This window comes from Falco punctatus, assembly GCF_963210335.1.
Source record: "Falco punctatus genome assembly, chromosome: 5".
In the NCBI taxonomy this organism is placed as follows: Eukaryota; Metazoa; Chordata; class Aves; order Falconiformes; family Falconidae; genus Falco; species Falco punctatus.
In genome coordinates, this window is record NC_137584.1 from 11,922,034 (window position 1) to 11,946,168 (window position 24,135).

General features: G+C 38.6%; 1 protein-coding gene across 1 annotated transcript; it reads right to left on the minus strand.

Annotated features, from left to right (window-relative positions):
* Nucleotides 1–4,755: 4,755 nt before the first annotated feature.
* DDX43 (DEAD-box helicase 43) lies at nt 4,756–24,133 on the minus strand. The gene is made up of 16 exons (XM_080388794.1): nt 22,110–24,133; nt 21,512–21,567; nt 20,997–21,129; nt 19,569–19,676; nt 18,950–19,031; nt 17,098–17,254; nt 16,904–17,022; nt 16,544–16,654; nt 15,032–15,173; nt 12,396–12,496; nt 11,538–11,625; nt 9,593–9,720; nt 8,878–8,987; nt 8,146–8,284; nt 7,274–7,361; nt 4,756–6,923 (listed from the first exon to the last, which is right to left on the minus strand). The coding sequence occupies exons 1-16, from the start codon at nt 22,438–22,440 to the stop codon at nt 6,816–6,818; spliced, it is 2,001 nt and encodes a 666-aa protein (XP_080244920.1). The 5' UTR covers nt 22,441–24,133; the 3' UTR covers nt 4,756–6,815.
* Nucleotides 24,134–24,135: the final 2 nt, after the last annotated feature.

Here is a 24,135-nt window from a genome sequence, read left to right on the forward strand (position 1 = left end):
CGTTAATTAACAACAATTTACGATAAAATGGCTCACATACCGAAAGATGAGCGTATGTGCATTACCGGGAGACGCTCGCTGCCTCACCGCACCGAGCCCCGCCAGCCGCAGGACGCTGCAGCGACGGCCCCGCGCCGAGTTCTCGTTTATAGTTTTTTTTTTTTTTTTAAAGGAGGAGAAACAGCAGTACCTTTTCCTTTGGTTCCAGCTCTGTCTGAAACAGAAGTTAAACACGGAGACGCTTTTTTCTTTTCCTTTTTTTTTTTTTTTTTTTTTGTTGTTGTTTAAACCAGCTTCAGGCATAGTCATCATTTTTCTCCCTCGCAGCCGATTCCTGTGCACAGAAGGATGACTATGGTCAGTGTTCATGCAGCGTTCAGCTTAAGCTGTTAAAACGCTCTTAAAAATTAAGCAATTGGAAAGCTGGAAGATGAACTGCCATCAGTAAATTGCTCTTCTCCACTCAAATGCAGAGCAATCTTCTAATAGAAATCCACAGAAACAAGCTCACATTTCACACTGGACGTGAGAAGTACACCAACGCAGGCATTGATAAAACCACAACTGTTATAAAATCCTAAAGAGATAGAACTTTGGTTATACATTGACTGTTGTATTCTTGTACTTTGCAGAACCCTGAACCAAGTGAGTTTGGTATCATGCTTGTAATGCCTATTGAGAAAGACTCCCAGCTGGATGAATGTGATGACATTGGAGCCTATTAATATCTAACATTCAAAAGAAACCCCAAAGAAAAGCATTTTATTGAAGTTTTTAGATGAAGATGGAAAATTGTCAGCCCTTAAAATGCTTCAAGCACTAAGAGAAATTATTAAATGAGAAAACCATTAAAACTAAGTCCTAGAACAAGCTTCACCTAGAAGTGCTGCAAAACCAACTCCATGGTGCAGGTGCATTGCCCTGTTAATAAAAATGTGATTTCCTTGCCTCCCCATCTGTCTCTTCATCTCAGTGTTTGCTCTGGTGTTAAGAATCACAAGTCGTCAGGGCTGATCACACTATGTGATTAACCCATTGCTCCACTATGCAATTCACTTTTCATATGAAACTAATGAATATTAAGGGTGCTGCTTGGTACTTTCTACCTGACCTGCCCCTTTTCAATCTGCCATGTACAAAGAGCCCTTTGCTGTACTTGTAGCAAAAGGAAGAACTCTCTTTTACACATTACCTAATATTTTATATTTATCTGTATAAAAAAAATGTATCCCCTTTTAGGGTGCTGTTTTTCTCCAAAGCTTTCAGAAACATTGTGGCCAAATATCTTGTCTCAGTGTTTTCAACAGTGAAGCCGTTCATTGGAAAACATTACTGTATTTCTAAATAATGTAAATGTAGTAAATCAAGCAAACAGCAGTTCAAGAAGAGTGCTCATTTCATAGAACTCAACAGGCCTTCGTAATGTTTTATTTAAAATCCTTATCCTGTAGGATAAAGAGCCAGTGACTGAACCCAGGTATTTCTTTTGATTGATTCTAAATTCCTCTTAAGGTAAAAACCTTAACACTTTTAAAAAAGTTTCTAATTGATGTAATATGTTTATATATATAAACAACTTCTTTGTTACTAGATGTGGAAGTAACTGTAAAAACACAAAAGGCTGGAAGTCCTGCAATAACTCTTCTGATCAAAAATCCTGCATCAGAAATATCAGTGGACATCACCTTGACTTTGGAAGCTCAGCAGAGCTGGCCACCTAACACACAGGATGGCCTCAAAATTGAACAGTGGCTAGGAAGAAAAGTCAAGGGAGAGTTCAGAAAAAAAAAATTACCTTATTTAGTAGCTAAAGAAAACAAAAAAGAAAAGGTTCTAAGAGGTACCTCAAATACAATTAGTTACAAAATATCTTCTCTACGACTTGATCACTTAGAAGTACTATAAAAAGGGTATTCAGATTCTGTTTAGTATTCTGCGTTTAAGGTGCAGATACCTTATATCTTGCATGCATCCAGATCAAAGACAATTGAAATCCCTCTTTAAAAGACATCAGATTTGTGGTAGTGCTTGTGCTGTACTGAAATTTAAAGACAAAACTGCTCTGCCAGGCTGTACACTAACCATTCCAAAGAACAATATATTAAATCTACTAAGTCAGACACATGAACATGAACCTTTCCTGTACTGCTTTAGTTACCAGCAACACCCACTCCTTGGCTTTTTAAGACAATAAAAAAAATAAATTCTAAGGCAGGGAGTGCCCCTGTAAGTAGGACTGCATACACAAGTTATATACCTCTGCAGGAAGTAAATGTGTACTTTTCTAGCAAGATCCATTATTTCTCATACTCTGGAATGGCTACAAAGTTGTTGGTTTTTTTTTGTCTCCTGACCACTGTCACACCAAGCCTACATTAGTTTGCAGAAACATTCCAACTTGTTATTGCATTAGGAGAACTGGTGATCTCAGCAAAAAGAGTTCAGGCAATCTGGTATTCTTTTTAATTAGCATGCCCACCTTAACAATGCCAAATAAATCATTACTGCTCTACCGGGCTATTTTTTCCTGAAAAAATAAAATGCAAAGAGTAAGTGAACCAAACAGGCTCTGGGGAAACAATCTAACTTACATAAGGAAGACGAAAAAAATGATTGCTGGTGTTTTAAACACAGGGGTTGAGCTATGTTAATCATTGCTTTTAGAAACATGACCAAAACAAACAAAAAAGCTTCACAACAGTCACCTTACCTGAAACAAACTCACAAGCCTATTATTTGCACAAAGGAATTAAAAATAATGGTGAAAACTTTTTGTATTCAAAACCGGAATGGTTATGCAGTAAAGCTAATACAAATGTTCAAAGGTAGTAGGATTTCTGAGTAGTGGAATTCCCCAAATCAAGTTCAACAAATGCAGAAAAGTTCAGAATTAAGCTTAAATTTTAATATAAATCAAAACATCCTTAAGCATATAGTTAAAGCAGCCAAACAATTAAATATGTCCTATATTAATGACATTGTAATTGTCTTTGCATGGAGTAGCTGGGGAATTAAGGAGGAAATAACTAATCGTAGTTACTGGATTTCTTTTTTTTTTTTTGTATTTTGTTTGTTTTGTTGAAGTGCAAAGAAATTGTTGGTATTTTAAATTAAGTCAATTATAGTGTCTTTGTCTAGTTACAGACACTGGTACTTACTGCTGTGTAACAACTTAATAATCTTGTACTCAACTTTAGGAAACACCTGGCGACTTTCTTTCTCACATATTGAGAAAGCCATGATGAACAACCATGGCAGCTCAAAGACATGTTGTGAATCTGATGGACTGAAGTGCTGTAGGTTGGTATTTCATATGAGTATTTTACTTTAAGCCTGTGCGAGCCAGGCTAGCACTGTTTCACTTTAAGAATTTGATCTAAGACTAATTACTCATAATAGGGAGCAAGAATAAGGCTTTTAGGCATCGCTGTTCTACAGCAGTTCTACATTCAGCAGAATGTCTGACTTGCATTTACTCAATGAGGCGGAAACAAATCACATTGCAGGTTTATAGTCCAGACTCACCTTGGAAAGCAAGAAGATGAAACTTGTTAAATAATCTTTCCCAAACTCATTCCTGTTTAGAAGAATCAGCTTAGAAGTCTGATAATCCATCTTTTTCTGTGCTTTGGGAGCAAAGTCACACTTCATACCAAAGCAACTTCTAAAATGATGGTGAGAAAAGAACTGTTGAATGACACCAGGATGAATAAATGATTTTTCTCTCCAATAAAACCTGGTTTTCACATTTCTTTGAAGAGAAAGCATAAAACCCACATGAGGTACAGAACCTCCTTAACAGCAAACCAAATTCTTAGTTTACTTAATTACATCTTATACTGAATCAAGAAAGTCACAAGACAACTAATGCGTAATTCTTTGTCTTTGCTTTATGAATATTATCAGACATGCTATGCCCCTACCTAGCAGTACGCTGCACAACATACATACCTCTTCCCCTTGTGGCATGCCACAGGAAGGTCATGGCATTTCCTTCAGCATAAACCCAAGCCAAAAGTGCAGCTTTAATCTTAAACAGTGCTCCAAGGTTATGTCATACTGGTAGCATCTGCAGCTGGGAGACTGCACTGTGTGAGCAGGCTTCTGACCAACACTTTATATCTGGGTCACTGCTGCTACCAGTGAAAGCTGTGTACGCTCAAAAGCTGTCATTTAAAGTACAAATCCTTCATTGCTAGAATTTAACTTCATACACAGTAGTTCTAGGATTATCCAGCCTACTGCTGCACTTATTTTCAGATTTTATTCAAAACATTATCGAAAATGTTATTTGAGTAAGAACAGTTTTATTGTTTTCATGAATAATGTGTATTTATTTAGAACTATGTAGAAGGTACCTAATAAATTCTTATTTACTTAACAGGAAAGGTTGTCTTAAGCTTCTGAAGTACCTTCTAGAGCAACTTAAAATGAAATACACCAAAAAGTTGGAAAAATTCTTTTCATACCATGTCAAAACTGCTTTTTTCCACTCATGTGTCATGTGGCCAAAGGACACAGACTGGCATTGGGCAGCCCTGGATCACTGCTTTTGGAAGTATCTGGGGTATTTTCTGGAGTGCCTGCAAAACACTCAGCTGCCACATTTCTTTATTCCCAAATACAGCTTGCTCAGCCTGGAAGATAAAGTGAGCAGTGACTTCCTTTCAAGACAAATAAATGATCAATTGAACAACAGATTCCCAGTATTTCAGGAGAGTCTAAAAAAAAATAATCATTGTTTACAATAACTAGCTAATCATGTAAATTTGCATATTTAAAGCCAGAAGTTTTGTACCTCACGTTACTCCTCAGTAGTCTGATGCTATAAAAAGCAAAACAAAATCAAGAACACTAAAAGAAAAACTGTATACCTCAGTTACACTGCTCAGTTGTAACCCTTCAAAGAAAACAGAACATTAAGTAATTTTTTTCTTCCCTATCCAAATGTAGATGTCACCTGCAAAATATCTTCAAGGTATACTAAGAATGTATAGAAGAATTTGCAAGTTAATTTCCCGTGCAACTTCTAGGATTCCAAATATAAAGGTATCAATGACTGCGTAAAGTGGAAAATGACAATTTTATTTAAAATGAAGGTCCACTGCAAAATACCCCAAATACACTCTGGCTTTCAGAAGGAAGTCACTGCAGTTACTCTGACATAAACCAGAAGTTAGCAAGATCAAGTGGGTGGATGAAGACTTTTTGCAGAGGACAACCACCAGCAACAGTGAACAGACTATCAAAACAATACAAAGTTCCAGAAATAACTGATCTTTTCTGAGTCTTCAGAATTGGTTTGGAAATTAGTCTTTTCACTGGACTTTGGATGGGAAGCAATCAGTATCTAATGTGCTGCAACAGAATAAAAGTTACTGTGCTAATGAGCGTTAATGAGGTATCTCTTTCTACAAGATTTCTATCTTCAACCTGCATCAAGGAGGAAGACTCTCCACGTGAAAAGTTGTCAGATTCATGCTGTATTTTGGTTTTGATATTTTCAGAATCAGTATTCAGCTCAATTTTTCTTACGTGGAAGAGTGTGTGTGGCAGGAAAAATGAATAATTATTTCCTATTACTAAAACTGTGCAGGTGATAAATACACAGCATTTAGGAACTGCTGTGCTTTAAGTAAATACATCTTTTGCTTTTTCTTAAAGAAGCCATGGGAAGTCTCTATTTTTAGCCTACTTTTTGAAAGCAAAATAACCTACTGGCTTAAATAATGCCCAGATTTCACCTCAATTACGAGCAAATAAAAAAAGAGGTAAGGTCAGAAGAACATTTAAAGAGTAATTTCACTAAAATATTATCATCTCACTAGATTCAGTTTATTAGGTTTTCCATTTACTCATATGACATATAAGTAAACACAAGCTAAGACCAAGCATTAAATTAAGGTCCTTCCCATACAACTTCCAAAGAGTGAAAACAGACCCCACTATCATTAGGGGTCTGTGTGAAAGAACCTGACATCCAAATGTAAAATTTGAATCAACTTTATCTCAAAGAAATAAAAGCTGACCTTCAAATATATTTTTTCTTCATGATTTTATTAACATTGCTCTAGTAAACTGTTTTTCTTCCTTAAGCTAGAAAATTACATTCATGAGAACAAGAGTAGACGGAAGCTGTTTTTTTCCCCCCAGTTAGTCACGAACACATACTTCTTGTTATGCTCTCCTCCATCAGGAGGAAATGTAGACTTCTCTCAAAAAAACCCTTAAAACACAAGTCTTAACAAAAATGTTTTTCAATGTTTCAGAATAAACAAAAAAAACCCAAACCAAAACAAAACTTGCTTCAGCAGACATCAGTTACTGCAAACACAGCGGTTCTCAAATAACCAAGTTATCCCTAGAAATACTGCCAGATGTGGTGTATCAATGCAGAAGTACACTATTTTGAAGTCAGTGACAAACTGCTTACAGTCACTCATCCAGTTTTCTGAAACTAAAGATTGTTTTTTATATTTTTATATATTAATATGGCATTTAACTAAAAAAAAAACCCCACAACCAACCACCAAACAACTCCACAGTATTTGTTTTTAACCAGTAGGTAATGGCTTTAGAATCATGCACATCACACTAGAATAATGAAATTAAGTGAAAGTAGTGTCTAAGTGCAAAACCAGATTTAATTCTATATAAAGTTAATCCAGGTTTTTTTTTCCTAAACCACTATTTAAAACTCATTTTAATAGCACAGGTACAGAAAACAACCAAGACAAACTTCTAAATCCAAGCCCACAGAGGCTAAGACTAACTATAATAATTTTGTTTCACTAAGTTTTGAACTTCGATTACAGTTATTTTGAGGGCTTTCTCCGAGGTCTTCGCATATCCTTTTCAGTTTCTTTTCTGATTTGAAATTGTTTGTATCTTTCTGCCATTGCAATAAGCCCGTCTGGAACTACCTGATAAGAAAGCAGCAGAAGGACAAGGTCAGTTTTAAATCTAAACATGCATCCAGAAGTGAAATACAAATGGAATAAAATATATACTATTATTCCTCAGCAAGTGTCTATGTCCTTTCTTTGGACACAGAAGGCTTTGATTAAAGCTCCCGGTTCTTTTCTGGGACTCACCTGTAAGGTAAAATACAGATAAGGATATCCACAGCAAGACAGACTTAAGCACCGATTTTTTGCACAAGACCCTACAAACACTCACCAAGAAAGGTCTAAGTAGGCTTAGACCTTCACAAACAGTTTCAGGTCGTAACCCAGAACCAAAACAATTCCTACCCAGTAACGTGTATTCTTACTTGGTTTGCTCTTTCCAGAATTTCAATCAGCTCAGATGCAACTCTCCAATCATTCTTGGTGACAAGTGTTACTGCCTTCCCAGTACGTCTAAAACAAGGAATAAAATAACTGTTGATCTTCAAAACAACTACTGCTAGGCTTTTCCTACTGAACTATACAGTAATAAGTTGTAAGGCAGTGTTATTGAACTGGTAAATAAAACTGGCTTGAGTATTTACTATGCATGTGACACAAAGCAACTTTTCATAAAGATCGTAATACGGCAATTCACCTAATACGGAGCAAAGGCACAACTAATTGAGACTTTTAGACAATAAACCTAGCATAAAGACAACATATTTAAGCATGAAAAGGCATACATACATACCATTAATAAAATAAACACATACAAAAGAAAAACTGCACTTGTGCCAACCTGGGAAAGCAGCATTCAGAAATTCTAGCACCAAACTACACCACCATGACAGGCTGAAAACTTTGAAATTATATAAGTTTTTCCCAATGGGCTGCCTAGGAAACTAAACAACTTAGTGGCTCACGAAGAGATAGACAAGGAAGTGACATTTCAGATTATCTACACAGACAATGTTTTGAACCATAATTCTTCAGCATTTAAACCAGCTGTCAAACAGCCCTCGTTCCTATCCACTTCAATGAAGTAACAGAAGAGTGGAACACTTGTTTGCCTTACATTTAAGTGAACTAATTTCAAAACATGAAGCAGTACATTATCTAAAACATACTTGGCTAGACCCTGAAGACTTCACTCCCCCACCCCACATCACCTGTAGGTCTAGTATTTGGCAAGACAAACACCTATGCACTGTATAAAACACTGACAACACGTTACTCTTCTCTTACAAATGCTTACCCTGCTCTTCCGGTACGACCTACTCTATGAACATATTCTTCAATGTTGCGAGGGAAGTCAAAGTTAAAAACATGAGTAATATCATGCACATCAAGGCCACGGGATGCTAAGTCAGTAGCTACCAGTATTCTAACTTTGCCTAAAATAAGTACAACAGAAAGAGAATGGGAGTTTATAAAATAAACAGTAAATATACTCCTTTTGGTCTATTTGTTTTCTAGTGTATAATGCACTTATTCTTAACACATAAAGGAAAAAATCGTTGCATGTCACACCCAGTTAGCATCAAATACAAGGTGGTAAATAAGCACTCAAAGTATCATTTTACTATTATTTGTACTTCCCAAGTAGAACAGTAGGGTGCAGAACAAGCAAGAAACATGCCTAGCTGAAACAGTCTGAAAAGAACAGAAACTCCACCAACTATATTGTCAGGGGGCATCCTTACCATAGGACTACTGTTTTATTAGCACGTGATCACATAGCATGAAAGTATAACCCTACCAGCATAATCAAGAACAGAACTGTTTCACTGAAAGCACCATTATTTGACACTTTAAATTTACTGTTCTGTAGACTAACATAATATTGACTTTTCCATAGAGATTTCAAGAAAACAAACAAGACTTACTTTAAATTATTTAACTCAGACATTCCAAATTTTATGGAAGACCCCGTTTCCTGATTTTTTTTTTTGTTTTTTAATAAACCAGTACTTTGGTACTAACTTACCTTTCTTGAAGTCATCTAAGGCCTGTTCTCGATCACACTGTTCCCTGCTACCATGAAGTGACTGTACTGGAACTCCTTGGAGACTAAAGTCACTTGCTAAGTCATCAGCTCTAGGATAAAATAAAACACTGGTTCTTAAAGAGGGCTGGGGGAAGAAAAAGCGCAGCATCTACATTTAGATCCAAAAGATGATACTGTGTCAACAAAAACTAAACGTGCCTAAGGACAAAACCCTACCTAGGTCAGCTGTTACTTATTATAAACCAGTATGAAAGCAAGAATAATCCCCACATAATTTTTTGCTTTTTTTATATATAAGAGAAATAGATTATTTTTGTGTTTTTCACTCAAAAAGCTCAGGTATGGTACAGTGACATCGTGCCCCCCCCTCAGGTCTTGTAGGCACTGGTTGCATATGAAAGTAAACAGTACATCACATTAATGTAAACCCAAGAATCTTAACATCTACTTACTATGTGAAATTTGAGTTTTACCACCACCATTAATGACATTAAAAAAAAATCCAAACTACTAGTCAGTCTAGAGGAATGAATAAATGAATAGATAAACATACTACTGCTACTGACACGTTGACAAGAGCTGTTATGCTTGGTAATTATGTGAACTAAGAAACTACCCAGTATTTGTTAGGGGGAAAAAAAACCCCAAACAACCCACCAATGAACAGATGTAATACTGGGAAGTGATTACATACGTAAGTTTTTTTCCCACAAAAATGATGACTTTATCACTTGGCTTCATAGTGTCAATGAAGTACTGCATGAAAGCTTTCTTTTCCTCCTCGGCGATAACAACAACTCTCTGCTCTACTGTATTTACTGCCTGTTAAGCAGCAAAAAGGGATGTTAAGTGGAAACAATTTTTCTGTTAAATCCCATATTACGATATATGAAACTAGTAACATGATACCATGAAAAACTATTTTAAAACCAAGATATGTATCAGTTTAGAGTTCAAACAATGCAGATTTATTCAATGTTTCCTCGTCACTTTAGGAAAACAGTAAAATTTATCTTTAAGCAGTTTGCCAGGTTATATATTTGCAGAGATTTAGAGGGCACAGATTAACAGCCTAGTGAGGTGAAACAAATATTCCTAATCTCAGTGAAAATCAGATTGAAGTACTTTAACTTGAGTATATATTACGTTAATCCAGAGCAAGCTGGAACAATGGCAGTCTTCCTTGAAGGGACAAACTTTTAAAGAAGACTAATCTATTTGAAATTATCAGTCCTGTTTAATTCTTCCTACAACTGTTTGTTAATAAAAATTTAACTCCATTATATTTGATGGTTGCCACAGAACAAGGGTCCTCAAACTACAGCCTGCAGGCTGGATACAGTCCCCCAGGGTCCTCAATCCGGCCCCCGGTATTTACAGACACACACCCCACACCCCCCCCCCCGGCCAGGGGTTGGGGGGGAAACCAAGCAGCCGCAGATGGCCTGCTGCCACTTCATCCGCGTGCCAGACCCGTTTAAAAAGTTTGAGGACCCCTGCCATAGAATGTCTAAGGTGCACTGTGTGAGTAGTATAAAGGTCTAGACATTCTCATGGCACTATCTCATGACCCTGGGGCAAGGGCTGAAGAATCAAACAAGTACACAGATTCCCTCTCTACACAGGAACCCCTCCTCACCCCCCCCCCCCCAGAAGTCACCTCTTACAATTAAGAGAAGCTCCTGTAAAAGAGATGAAGAAAGAGAGCTACAATAGCAGTTGTTATCTTTCAAAGCCCAATCCTCTGCCTTTGACAAGTAATGCCCTTTGATTATAGTTCTGAACAGAACTGATGAAAACTACATTTTCCCCCTATTTCCACCCAGAAGTATATTGGATACCAAGTTTCCTCATCCCTACCGCTAAAGGTGGAAGATTTCTTTTTTAGAAGAAATAAAAGAAGTGAAAAGGAAGATTTCTTAAAAAGAACTGAACTCAAAGCAATCTCTGGACCAGGATGCAGAGACCTTGGTAGAACTACCATTTCTGTAAATCCTACTGGTACTGAAGCCAACTACACACAGCTGCATAAGCATGACAAGTATGCAACTACATCTACATATCAGAAGTTCTGAACTTTCTTAGAGTTCTTCTTCTAACACATATATACCTGCTCTATGCAAGTGCCCTCCAGGAGTTCAGTACAGAGCTTCCACTCTTTGAAGAAAGCAGCAGTTAAGAAACACAGATCCATATAGGGATCCGTATGCATGAGAATGAAGACCTTCAGAAGGAAAGGGAAGGAACAAGAACTGGCTGAACAGGGGCAAAGGCTGCAGAAACCAAGGTTTAGGCAAGAACATGTGGCAATGCAAAGTACAATATTCAACTTTAATTGTATTGATTGTATACAATTGTATTGATACCCCTCACTTGTAGTATCTTCTACTGAAGATTTGTTACAGAAACACACGAACAAACACCTTTGCTACTTTTTTTCTTCTAGTGTTTTCTAAACTTTTAATGAAGCTTTAAAATAATGATATGGATTTTTTTTTTTTAAGTCTGAACTGATTTTAAGTTACGTGCATTTACTTACATATAGTTACAAGCAAAATTTTTCCTGGTTTAACCATAGGTTCTTCTCAAAAAAAAAAAACAAAACCAAACCAACAAAACAACCAACCCCAAAAACTTACTGCTAAGTCAAGAGTGCCAACATACACAATCATAGGATTTTTCAAATAGGATTTTGCTAGGCGACGAACACCATCAGGCCAAGTAGCACTAAACAGGAAATGGAAGAAGACACACACATAAGAAGAGTGTGCAAAACCTTCTCCAATTCATTAATTTAATCACATTCATCTTTCTTTTCTTTCTCATACACCAGTGAAACACTTGAGCATGCAGTAACAGTGAATTTATGTAACATTTAGAAATAATCTTAAGAAGTTTAAGCACTCAAGCTTTAAAGGTACTTTCTAGGTTAAAAGTACGGGCAACAGCTATGGAGCCTTTCTAATGAAGACAGAAGTTAATTTACTACTACAGGGATATGTAATAAGCAAGTTTCCAGTCTGCTTTTATTGCTAAAACAATAGCTCCAATGTAAAATACAGTAACGAGAATTATTGTTGGGATTTTTCTATTGTTAAGGTCCAAAAAGCTGGGTAATTTCAAAATTAATCCAGGTACAGACTAGCACAAATATTGATCAGGAAGTCAGGAGACACATTTGGCCCCAGATGAAGATGTGGAAGCTGGCATTTCAAATTGATGGGGCAAATTCTAGCACTCCCAGGACACCTCCGTTTTTGGAAAAAACTCCGTTGGTTTTATAGTTTATATACAACATCAGAAAAGGGGTTAGAAATGAAAATAAAACTGTGAAATGACTCATTAGGATTGACTAGACAGAATTAGAAAGAAAACTGATGCCATACCCATTCAGGCTAGTGGAAGTTTTTATTAAACTTGACACATTTGTTTAGAACTTAACTTTTTCAATAACCTTATGTTTACAGTATTCAGTACAGAACATTATGTTTACATACCTTGTCATAACAGTTTGTCTGTCAGGCCGCACATCTATTAGGATCTTCATTATCTGAGGTTCAAATCCCATATCCAACATTCTGTCAGCCTCATCTAAAACCTGCTCAGAACAAGGTTATTTATTGTGTCTAGTTCCTTAGGTAACGGTTTCAGCAAAACACTACAGAGCAGACCATTTTAATGGTAACAATTTTAATTGCAGAATCCACTCCATAACATATTGCAAAACCTGTTCAACTTTATTTCACCACTTCAATTTCCTTGAAGGTTTTTCATTTAGTAATACATTTGAGGGCAGAAGAAGAAAACCTACACCCTTAAGAGCACTTAAAAGTCAAGGAAGAAGAAACAACTGTTTGTTTGAACAATAATTTGGTTGGTGTCTGAAAATAAGCGCAGAACTAAAAAACCCAACAAACCTAAAATTGACAAAGCACAGGGTGTGGAACTGTGCACAACACTCTTCGTAAGAAATTTTTGGTAGTTTAGAGGGGAAATCTCATTTCTACCTTGTTAGAGATCTCACAACAGATCAAGATATCAGTTATCAATTTAGTTCCTCATTAGAAGTAGGAAAAAAGCCAGACTGTACATTCTGGCTCACAACAGGACACTGCAGAACATCCAGAGCTCAAACTTGTTTCATCTAGTAACAAAATAAGAACTAACAACCTACCAAAAGAGAACAAGTGAGCTGAAGGTCTGAGCACAACTATTTGGAACTGATCTTTTTTCTAATATCAAGCACACTTGTGAACGTTTTAGTCTCACGCAAAGGAAGAAGGCTGCCATTCAAGTCTCATTTTTCTCCTTTAATTTTCAAGTAGAGTTTACATAAATCAAAATTATATGGATCATGCTTTTAAGTACTGATGTTTTCTAGTCACTTATGTGGAAACGTAAGACTTTGATGATAATCCCTTTCTACTGTCCTGATTTTGCTGGTCCATTATTTTCAGATGTTTTATTCTATTAAAGGGTTTTTGTACACTATCTGTGTAAATCTTAGAAATAATCATCTGAGAGACAGAAGACAAGAATTCTAGTTCTTGATTTAATTCTATTTATTTTCAAAAGACTCACAGAGACTTCCTTAACTAGTTGGATTCTAATACAATGGCAAGGCTGAAACATGACTAATTTTATATACAGATTTGGCTACTACACCCCTTTTAGCAGCAGGAGCTTTCTAAGCTATGAAGCACACTGGTACTTCAATGGGCGGGGAGAAGAAAGCGTAAGTATGTGTATCAGATGGATCAGAGTAGTTGAAGTTTATTTATGACAGATGCTCAATAAAGAATAAAAGCTGTAGTAGATGTAAGATAGATACTAGCACTGTTTCTTCCAAATTCCTCGTAGCCAGGTCCTTGTTTATAAACCAGATCTCCCACAAACTGACATAATCTTAGGTTTCTTGTTACCTATACTTATTTGCTTGTTTGTTAGTATTACTCATTTCAGTTGTATTTCTTGGCAATAAATTCTTACAAGCCAGTTAGTTCTTCATGTGAAAACTATTTTCTTTCCTCCATTTTAAAATTAGTTGGTAAGTTTTACACTATTTTTTTGTATTTGAAGAATAAAAGGACTACTCTAATCTACCTTCTATATCCTACTTCATGATTTGTACAGGTTTTTTTTTTTTAGTATACTCTTCCCCCTAAATGCTTCCCAATTATTCACATGCAACTCAAATTTCCTTCCTTCCGCTTCATGAGCATAAGGTCAAAAGAAAAAAAAAGCACTCAGATTACCGATTAATGAATACTGACTTACACTGAACACAGCGATACAGAAAGGAATCTTCAAGTGACATGTATTGTAAGCAATCAGTCTACTCTGCTGTCTTCCAAGAGTATTTCCTTTTCCAGATGACCACATTTCTAATGATGCTATACCACCACTGGCCTTGCCAGTAAGCTGACAACTATTATCTAGAATTGAAGCTAACTTGTTAGAGCAAAATGAGTATTTAAGCCTTAGGAAGGAGCGCAGATAACGGAAGGAAAGTGGGCCAAATTGTCAAACTAGGCAACAAGCCACCAGTTAGGCAGACAACTCAATTTGAATATATGAAAGTACTTTATGAAATAGCAATGGTTTTAAGTGTCCAGCACAGCAAAAGACAAGAATGAAGACATAAGGATTCATAACAATGTTTATCTACCTATTTTCCCCACTGAGATTAGAAGAAAGTCAGTCACCCAAACATTTAAATATTAACTGTCTGTGACTCTAGTGCTTACTGCACAAGCTCTAATAAGACTCTGAGTCACTGGAAACCTTTAAAAGAAAAGGAAAAGACAACTTCAAAAAGGCATTTCATCCACTCATAACTGACTTTGACAAAAAGAACTTTAAACCAGCAAACATTACTAAAATGAGGTGATAATTTAGCATGTTTAAAATGCTTATTGTACTAGAAGCCCGTTTTATTTTTTTCTAGGCAATATTCCACATCTGAAATGCAATTACGGTAAGCATGAACCATCCCTCTGACACCAATCTGAATGTTAAGATGTATTGTAATTAAGTCTTGAAGAGTTTAAAGAAAGGGTGAACTTAAGCTTTAATAAAGTTAGGTCAACCATTTCCCAACTGGTGCATTATGCATTCTGTATCAGCTACTTGCCAAGTATGTTATGCTCTTCAAATTTATGAAGTTGTTCATTTGAAGATCATGCAGTCTGCCAGGAGTAGCAATAACAATATCCACACCTTTGGTAACCACGTTTATCTGTCCTTTTCGGTCCCCACCACCATATATGCAAATACTGAAAAAAATAAAATGTTTACAGAAGCAGTGTATTAAGGTTCAAGTAAAGTCAATCTTTTTCAAATAAACGCCACTATATTGCTTCACTTTAAAAAATACCATCTGGTATTACCAAGAAGAAGAAACACAGTAAGTATGACTGACAGCACCACAATAAATAATGAACTTAATACTCCCTCAACATTCAGCAACAGCTTTCTGCTGAAAGTGCAGTGAAAGTAACCATAAAAGGAAGGAAGGTAGCTATTAAGCTACGAGTATGTTTTGCGTTGTTCTGGAAATATTCATACCAAAAATAGCTGAACATATGAAAGGATGCATAATTTTCTAAACAGTACCATCAAAAGTTAATTTGTTTTGCTGTTAAAATCAATCAATGTACTTGTAAAGGTATTAGGCTTACATTCAAACTCAACACACTCTGTAAAACTCCTCAGTATTTTGGGGAAGGAAGTAGAACATGCATTTAATTATTTGATGACTACAATCCTGAGTGCTATACAAAGTTACCAGAGAGCTCTGAAATTAAGTTTTGAAGTAAAGTAATGTCTGTTTAACAGCTTAAATGAAAATCTACTCTCTCAGCAGGTTTGTGGGTAAAACCAAACTGGGGAAGCAGGTGGTACACTAGAGGACTAGGCTGTTACTCAGAAGAACCACAGAAGGCTAGAGAAATGGGCTGTCAGGAATCCCATGAGGTTTAATGAAAGCAAAAACGGGGATGGAATTACTCCATGGCTGAGGGCCAACATACTAGAAGAGGACTTTGCAGAAAAGACTTGGCTGGGCAAGAAACTGAACACTGTTCAGCAGCGTAACTGTTGTGCTATACAGAAGGTAGCCAGCAGGTTGACAGAGCTCGTTATTCCCCTTTATTCAGTGCTTGTGAGACCACACCTCAAGCACAATATCCAGTTTTTGTACTCCCTGCCTCTACTGAAAGACAGACATATCCATACTGGAACAAGTCCAGCAGGCAGCTACCAAGATGATCAAGAGGATGAAGTGCATGATGTGAGAAACTGGTTACCAGGCTTGTTCAGCCTCAAGATAATGTTCAGGGAGATCTTATTGCCGTCTAGAACTACCTAACAGCAATGCCGAGAAGACACAGCCAGATTTTTCTCAGCTGTCCATAAAGCAGGACAAGAAGCAACAAAGCTACAATACAGAGAATTTGACTATATAACAAAGATTTTCACCATGAAAGTAGTCAAAACAGACACTCTAGAAACTGGGGAAATACAGACTCCGCATTTACTACCTTGCCCTCCTCTCTTAGCAAATGCAATTATTTCAGTAGATGAATTAAGCCACAAGTGGTAGGAGACAAATATTACTTAACAAGCAAGTAAGAAGCTGGATTACCTTTTAATTCCTTTGTATACGTACTTCAAACATTCTGCCTCTACTTGAAGTGCCAGTTCTCTAGTGGGAGCAAGGACTAACATTCCTGGCCCCCCACGCTGATCCTTGGAACTGCAATAAACCATCTTTAGAATGTGGGTATGTAAGGCTAGGCAAAGTCCATCACATCTGACATCCAGTATTTTTATACTGTTCTAGACTTTCTCAGTATATTGCTACTAACAGAATCCATGGTGACAAAATTGGTACTTATTCCACCAAGTTTATAACTTATTTCCAATTTGTAACCATCACATTGGGGGTGGGGGTAGGGGCGAAGCATCCACAACTACACAAGTCAGACATGTCAGCAGTTCTTACATTGGTTGTGAAGTCAAGTGAATGAATCCAGGCATTAAGTACGCTAATGTCTTCCCAGTACCAGTCTGTGCTATACCAATAAGATCAATTCCTTGGAGTAAGATCGGCCATGCCTGGGACTAATATAAAACAACAAATACTTAATGTATTTTTAACTTTAGCTTCAGTTAGGGTCATCAAAATTGAAGGAATACCTGAATTGGTGTAGGCTTTTGAAAACCAACTTTTCTTATATTAGCCATAATATCAGGATAATGCTCAAATACATCTTCAAATTTACAAGCAGGATTGGGAATGCAGCGCTTTTCACCTTCTTTTAAGTCATCACAAGTTACATTATTATTTTCTTTCCTGTATAGAATTAAAGAAGTGCAATTGCTTTAAAGTCTCATTAACTGAAAATTCAGAGCTAACATAAAAGACTGGCTTTCTGAGGTTTGTTTTTTTTTTTTGGGTTTTTTTTTGTTTTGTTTTGTTTTGTTTTTTAATTCCCTTAACAACAGAAAACAAGTTGAGGCTCTTGAATGAAACTTACAGCTATTCTGACTTTTACGAAAGCTTTACTACAGAAACTTCTCCTGGAGGCATCAATTACCATTCCTCTTAAGCATGACTAATTTGAAGTTATATATGGCTATTAACAAACTGCAGTACTGTCATATCAGACTTCAATGACACTCTATTAACAAATTAAATAATGTTTCAAGTTTTTAAACCTAAATACAACCCAGAACACAGAGGAATGGATTGCACCTCTTTGTCAGAGCACTATACTCTGACAAAAGCTTTCCTGAAATATTTTCAGAGCAGCTCCCCGGATGCTCTAGAAAAGACAAACAGAACAGTCTAGAAAAAACAACGTGGCCAGTAGGCCAAGCTCAACATTCCGCCCCCCCCCCCCCCCCCAAAAAAAAAGCAACCCCAAAACACAATGTACAAAAAAGCTGTATTAAAAACTGAGATTCTGCGTGTGTGTCCCCCTCCCCACCATTAAGCGGTATTAAGTAGTTTATCTTCACTCCAGTCCTGTACTCTTCTGAAGATTCCATTCAGCAAACAGTTTTACCTCAGGCAGGGTATGGGCTATGAAAAGAACGGGTAATTCACCCTCTCCTCATGTTTAATTTTTTTTTTCCATTTACTGCCTTTTCCTCTTTAAAACAAACAGATTAGATTAAAAACATCCCTCTATCACACAAGTGCCATTTCTCAATGAATGTTCTGAACCTACAGAACAAACATTCTGTTACTCTTGACTAGCTTTAACAATAACGTACATAAACTTTCAGGAAACATGTCAATTCCATGCTTTGCTCACTGTGGCAAGGTTTCTCTGGTGGGCATGCAAAAGAAAAACCAGAACCATGCATAAAGAAAAGTAATAAAAGGTAACGCTTCAGGAATGCTCACCAACTTCATTAGAACTACTGAAAAGGGTTGAAGCTATTACCAGGGCCTGAACTGAATCGCTTGAAACAGATGATCTGCTTTTCTTGTGAAGTAATGATGTAGATTAACAGATCAAAATGAATGCATACAGTTAACTGAGGCATATACTCACCAAGATGCACTTGCAAAGACAAGACAGATAGGAAGAGGACAGTAATAAAAGTTGAAATTTGCTTTGAACACTGCATTTGACTAAAATATATGGGGAAATAAATGGCAGCCAAGAGGTATTCAACACATGAACAATCATATTTGGAAGGACCTAGAAAATGTGAACATGCAGTTTCATGAAATTCAAAGAAACAGCCAAAAGCCAACAAACCATCTTGATTTTTTTTCCCTTCCAAAAGTCAACTAGATCAAACACTTTTAGAGAAGCAGTTAATCCCTAAAGTTAATTTTCCAAGCAACTAATTAATACATCATCTTCTAGTTATTGTTTAACTTCTAATAAAAGAGTTCCTAAGAAAGATCTAAATTATTACAAAACCCTAACATTAATGCTTCTGTCGCTGTATTTCACCTCCAACTTTCTGGGCTTTATACTTCAACAATAATTTTTGCCAAGCAGATGATTCCCAATAGAAACGATCTTACCGCCACAGCTCCACTTCCTCTTGTGACATAGATGCAGTCCTTGATGATTCTTCATAGAAGTTTTTCTCAATAGGAGGCAAACCTTAAACAATCAGAAGAAGTAAACTTGAGTCAGTAAGAAATGCTAGACTCAGGGAAAGTCTGCTAAAGTTTAAGATGGAAATCCCAAAACCCAGACAGTGCCTTGTACTAGGATGGCTAGTCAAAAGTGCTGGAAGACTACTGCCGTTCACATAAAAGATGAAGGCTGAGACAAGTGCTTAAGTATCTGCAAAAAGAACCACTTCCCCACATTTCAAGTTCTAAAGTAATTTCTATTAACATATACAATATTTAACATTCCTCAGTTTTTTGCTGCGGTCACATACAAAACAGCAGCATTTTCAACGGCTGAAGTCAAAACACCAGTAGAGTAGCAAGTTTAAGTCTTCACACAACAACTACAGCGTCCTCCATGACCATGCTGAGAAAAGCTCATGTCGTCACTTTACTGCAAATACTTAACTGTATCTTTAAGTGTCCAAATCAGTTATCTCAAAGCAAAAACTAAAACATTTAAGCATTCAACAGATTTACCAAAAAAAGACAGGTACCATACAATCAAAATTTTAAAACTAACCTGCCCACTTCATAACTTCATATTTAGCTTTGTTTTCTCGAAGAGAGATCCAGTTAATGACAGGTTTCTTTGGATTAGTTTCAGGGTTCCTAACGTCTAAGGTTCTTCCTGCAGAGTCAGTACCAAAATGCTGCTGTTTGATGGAATCTGTTGCAAGGTAGGGAAGAAATCATCTCAAACACTTGACTTTCTTTTTCTATTGTAAGGCCTCTTAAGTGATTGTGAATAGACATGAAGCATTTAAACAGAAAATTCTTTCCTAGGTCTTAAACTGAAACATTGGCAAAACCTGTACAAATCCAGTTCTGGTAAGAAAAAAGCAGCATTTCAACATCTTTATAAAGGAATTAATGACAGGTTCCAAAATGCTGTTCCTCCAGCTATAAAGGAGGCTTGCTGTTCAGCAGACTTTTGAAAAACCTAGTGAATCCAGTAGATGGTATGGAGACAGAAAGCTTTATTTTTAACACCTACAAGAACAAGGTTTACTTCTAAAGCATCCAATAACACCACTATTAAAGTCTTAGTGCTATTATACTGTATATTCCTTTTTTTTATGAGGTTAACACTCCTCAAGAAAGAGATTTTACAATGAAGATATAAATGGAACATAATTAGTGGAAGAGCAGGAAACATGGGGAAAACACAGTCACACATACTAAAGTAGTGTTAACTGTTTCTAGTCTCCTGAAACATGCTTGTGTACCATCTGGGGCACCTCCAAGATCAAAACTCTCAATTACTCCACTCCTTTTATTCTAGTGCTGGAACACAACTCTCTGATGATCCCTTCTTCCTCATCAGTGCCTCAAATAAACAACTATGGATGCTGTCTGCGCAAAAAGTCATTGGGAGCACATAGAAGACAAATACCAGTAACATAAGCAGAACCTCAACATATAGCCATTACTTACAGATCCATGTAACAGACAGTTAACATCATCAGGTCTAGTAAAGTGAGGCACCATGTGCAATATCAAATCTTAAATGCTAACTTGCCATGCAAGCAGTAAGAAGTCAGCATCACCCGTGCTATGATCAGTACCATTTGTTTTATAGGCTACATTATAAAATCTTACTGAATTTTAATACTGCACTGATACCAAATTAGACGTTAAACTATAACCAATACTTGTATTTTGGAGGAATCGGATTGATAATGCAAGAAACGCTTTTGCATTCATTAGAAGTGCTGAAACCTCAAAGGAACAGATTCTCACACAAGTCTGGCAGTTTGGGGGCAGGAGGTGATACTATTCATAGCTGAGAAAAGAGGACATCTACATATTTCTGTTTTAAGGAAGTATGACAATGTCCAAGAACAAGCTGAAAGTTAATTCACTCTGGTAAAATATTAACAATATAAAAATACTCTAGCAAACGTAGGTTTTCTTTCCCCTTCTCACCTTCCAAAAACATAATACTTACCTTTCTCAGTCCCCCCTCTAATGTTCTTTTGTCCAGATCTTGTAACAGCATTGTCAATCAACATCTTGGCTTTGTTTTGCACAGCAACACTGCCAAAAATCCTTATTTCAGCTTCATGGGTTCCCTTTATAACCTATGTTCATAAAACCTTACTGAGTTTTTTTTGATACTCCAAAAAAATTTATTATATAGGAATACATACTGAAAACAAACTTTAATTTTTTTTCCCTGAATTTTAACTTCTCTTCCTAGGAAGAGGTCCTTTAATTCCCTTCCTAAAACAAAGGGAAATAAACGCATACTTGGGGAAAAAGAAAATCAATAAGCTCTTCCTACTTTCACATACCAGTCAAATTGCACCCTCAATCCCACTTCCTTTTTACCCATTCTTGTAAAAAGAGCTGAATTATCACTGCAACACCCTTCAACTTGCTGCAGCCACTGGTTTACACTGGAGCAAAACCCAGTATGTTCTCAACAGAGCCCAGGCCTTGATGCCACACAGCATATAGTACCTTTATCCTGGAACCTGAAGAATCCTCAAGTTCTCTTATTTTAGTTCCTCCCCGACCTGTTATAAAGATATATACTGCAGGTATTACAGAGATTTAGGCAGAACTGTAAAAAACTACACATGGTAACTCTTTAAGTATTTTGGTTGTAACCAAAACCTAAGCCATTCATGTGAGGGTATGCATCCATAAATAACAGCACCTGTGGCACCAAAACACTGGAAAATGTGGCTAACTTTTCTGGCCACGGGGCGGACGGCACCCCAGTTAAAAGAGATGGAGCAGCAAAACTACCTCCAAGAGAGCCACCCTTCCTCCACATGCCTAAAGAGGGGCTTCAGCCCACTTACAGACTGCTAGCCATGAGAGACGGGCACCAAGCCAGCCACTTCAGGGAGGAAAAGCTTTGCTACCCTGGCTAGCAGGAGAGCTCTGCTCTTCAGCCAGTGCCCTGCAAAAGCATCCTGCCATGCCAGACGACTGAGGTGCAAGGGAACTGCCAGGGGCCCACACCAACAAACCTCTCCCTGACCGGGTCCTGTCCTCTCCTGCTCCCCCCGCTGCCAAGCGCCCCGGGGGGTGGCGGTGTGGCCGTTATTACCTATGAGAGCCCCGACCAGGGCGCTATCGATGTGGAAGGTGAGGGGCACCGCGGCGCTCTGAGCTTGGCCGGCGGTGGCTCGGGGCAGCCCCTGCCGCGCCGCCTCCCCGGGGCCGCGGGAGCCGTCAGTGCCTCGAGCCTCCCACTCTCCTCCGCCGCTGGCCGACCCCTGCCGCCACTCTGTGTTCCTTCGTCCTCCGCTACCCTCTACGGAGATGCGGCTCTGCGAAGGGGTCGTCGGCAGCTGGCACAGGCGCCCAGCGGCGGCAGCAGACGGCGGCCGCCCCGACACACCACCACCCCCGTCGCGGCTCCTGCCCCAGCCAGACATGGCGACTCCCCCGCCGGACGCCGCGGCTCACGTGGCGGCCCTCAGCGTGCCTTAGGCTAGGGGCACGCTGATTGGCCAGGACGGGCGGCTCTGTAAGCAGTGATTGGCTGGCTCGGCGAGACGGCGCGCGGGCGGGAGGACCTACGGCCGTCCTGGCTGAAGCCGAGGCTGAGCTCGCGCCCAGTCCGCGCCCTGGCGCGTGCTGCGGGGGCGGTAGGGTCCGGCGGCTCCGCCGGCCTCGGGGCAGCCCGTGGCGGGGGGGGGCTCCGCTGAGGGCCAGGCGGTGGTTTACGACTAGAGGGGCAAGAACTCGGCCCTGAACCTGTGGGATGCCCCCGAAGTCTGTGGGGTGGCCGGAGGGAAGGCAGGCAGCCTCAGGGGAGGCTGGGGAGTGAGCGTGGTGCTGAGTAGTTTTGTGAGGTGTCCAGGCTCGTGTCACGCTGATACACTGCCGTCTGAATTTTTTAGGGAAGTCGTAATAATATTTAATCTCAAATGAGGCTTTGATGATACTTTAATGAAGATTGTAGTATGACTGAGTGTACCAAAGCCGGCATGGTATTGGAAACAATCAGAATGGCTGTGGTTGGAGGGGCCTATGGGGGTCACCTTGTCCAGCCCCGCAGCTCAAGCAGGGACACCAAGAGCTGGTTGCCCAGCAGTGCGTACGTTGCCAATGATGGAGACTCTACGAGCTCCCTGGGCAACCTGGCCCAGTGCTCAGTCACTGTCACAGTGAAAATACAGAAAAAAAACCCCAAACCCTGAGGAAAAGTGAACACCCCCCTTCCCTCCTTTCAATTACACTGAAAATCTGCTAAATGAGGATTTATGTTTCCCTTTTAAGCATGGTCCTGTACTATAGTGCAGAGCTGAATGGTGAACATGTATGTGTCTATGCATGAACGTTACTGCTTGTGCCTGGCCGTTGTGACCTGCAAGGTAACAACTTAACGGGAAGAACTTCACATTGCTGTCCTCTGACCCTTCCCTGCTATCTCTATGTACACCTGAAGCAAGACTGGCCGGTTTAACACAAGAGGAGCAGGCACAGGTTTGCTTTTTTTTTTTCTCCTGTCCTCTGTTTATCCTTAGGCAGAGCTTGGCAGTGTTCATATAGCCTGCGGGTACAAATGGCTGACATGGAAAAATCTGCCTTTCTGGAGACTGCACCTTTAAATTTCAGTAAGATTATGTTCATCAGAGAGGTAGGGGATCAACTATCCCTGTACAAGAAATATCTTGCTCTGATTTTGAAGTCTCCACAGGCACTGACTTCACCGCAAGAACAGGCTCTCTGTATTTCGTACTTCACACTGAAATACTGAAGCGTCTCTTTGGCAGGACTACAGGAAGAGCAAAGTGGGGAAAGATGGCTGTACGCTTGGTGCAGCAGCATTCTAGAGCAATTTTAATGATTCAGTGCAGAGGAAAGGGGTTCACCCAGGCCTCAAGTTAAACTGAGGTAGCAGATGGGCCTTCCCTGAGGAATCCCGCTCCTCACACAAGCCCCTGGTCGCTGATCCTGAATCAATTACCATTTATCTAACAGGGAAGGTAATAATAACTTCCAAACTCATTTTCATAGAAGTGCTGAAACGTGAAGTTTAAGTAGACAGTTACCAGAAACTGAACATATCAGACTGGTTTGTGTGCATTTTATTCTAGTAAACTTCCTTTGTGGTTTTTTGGTCC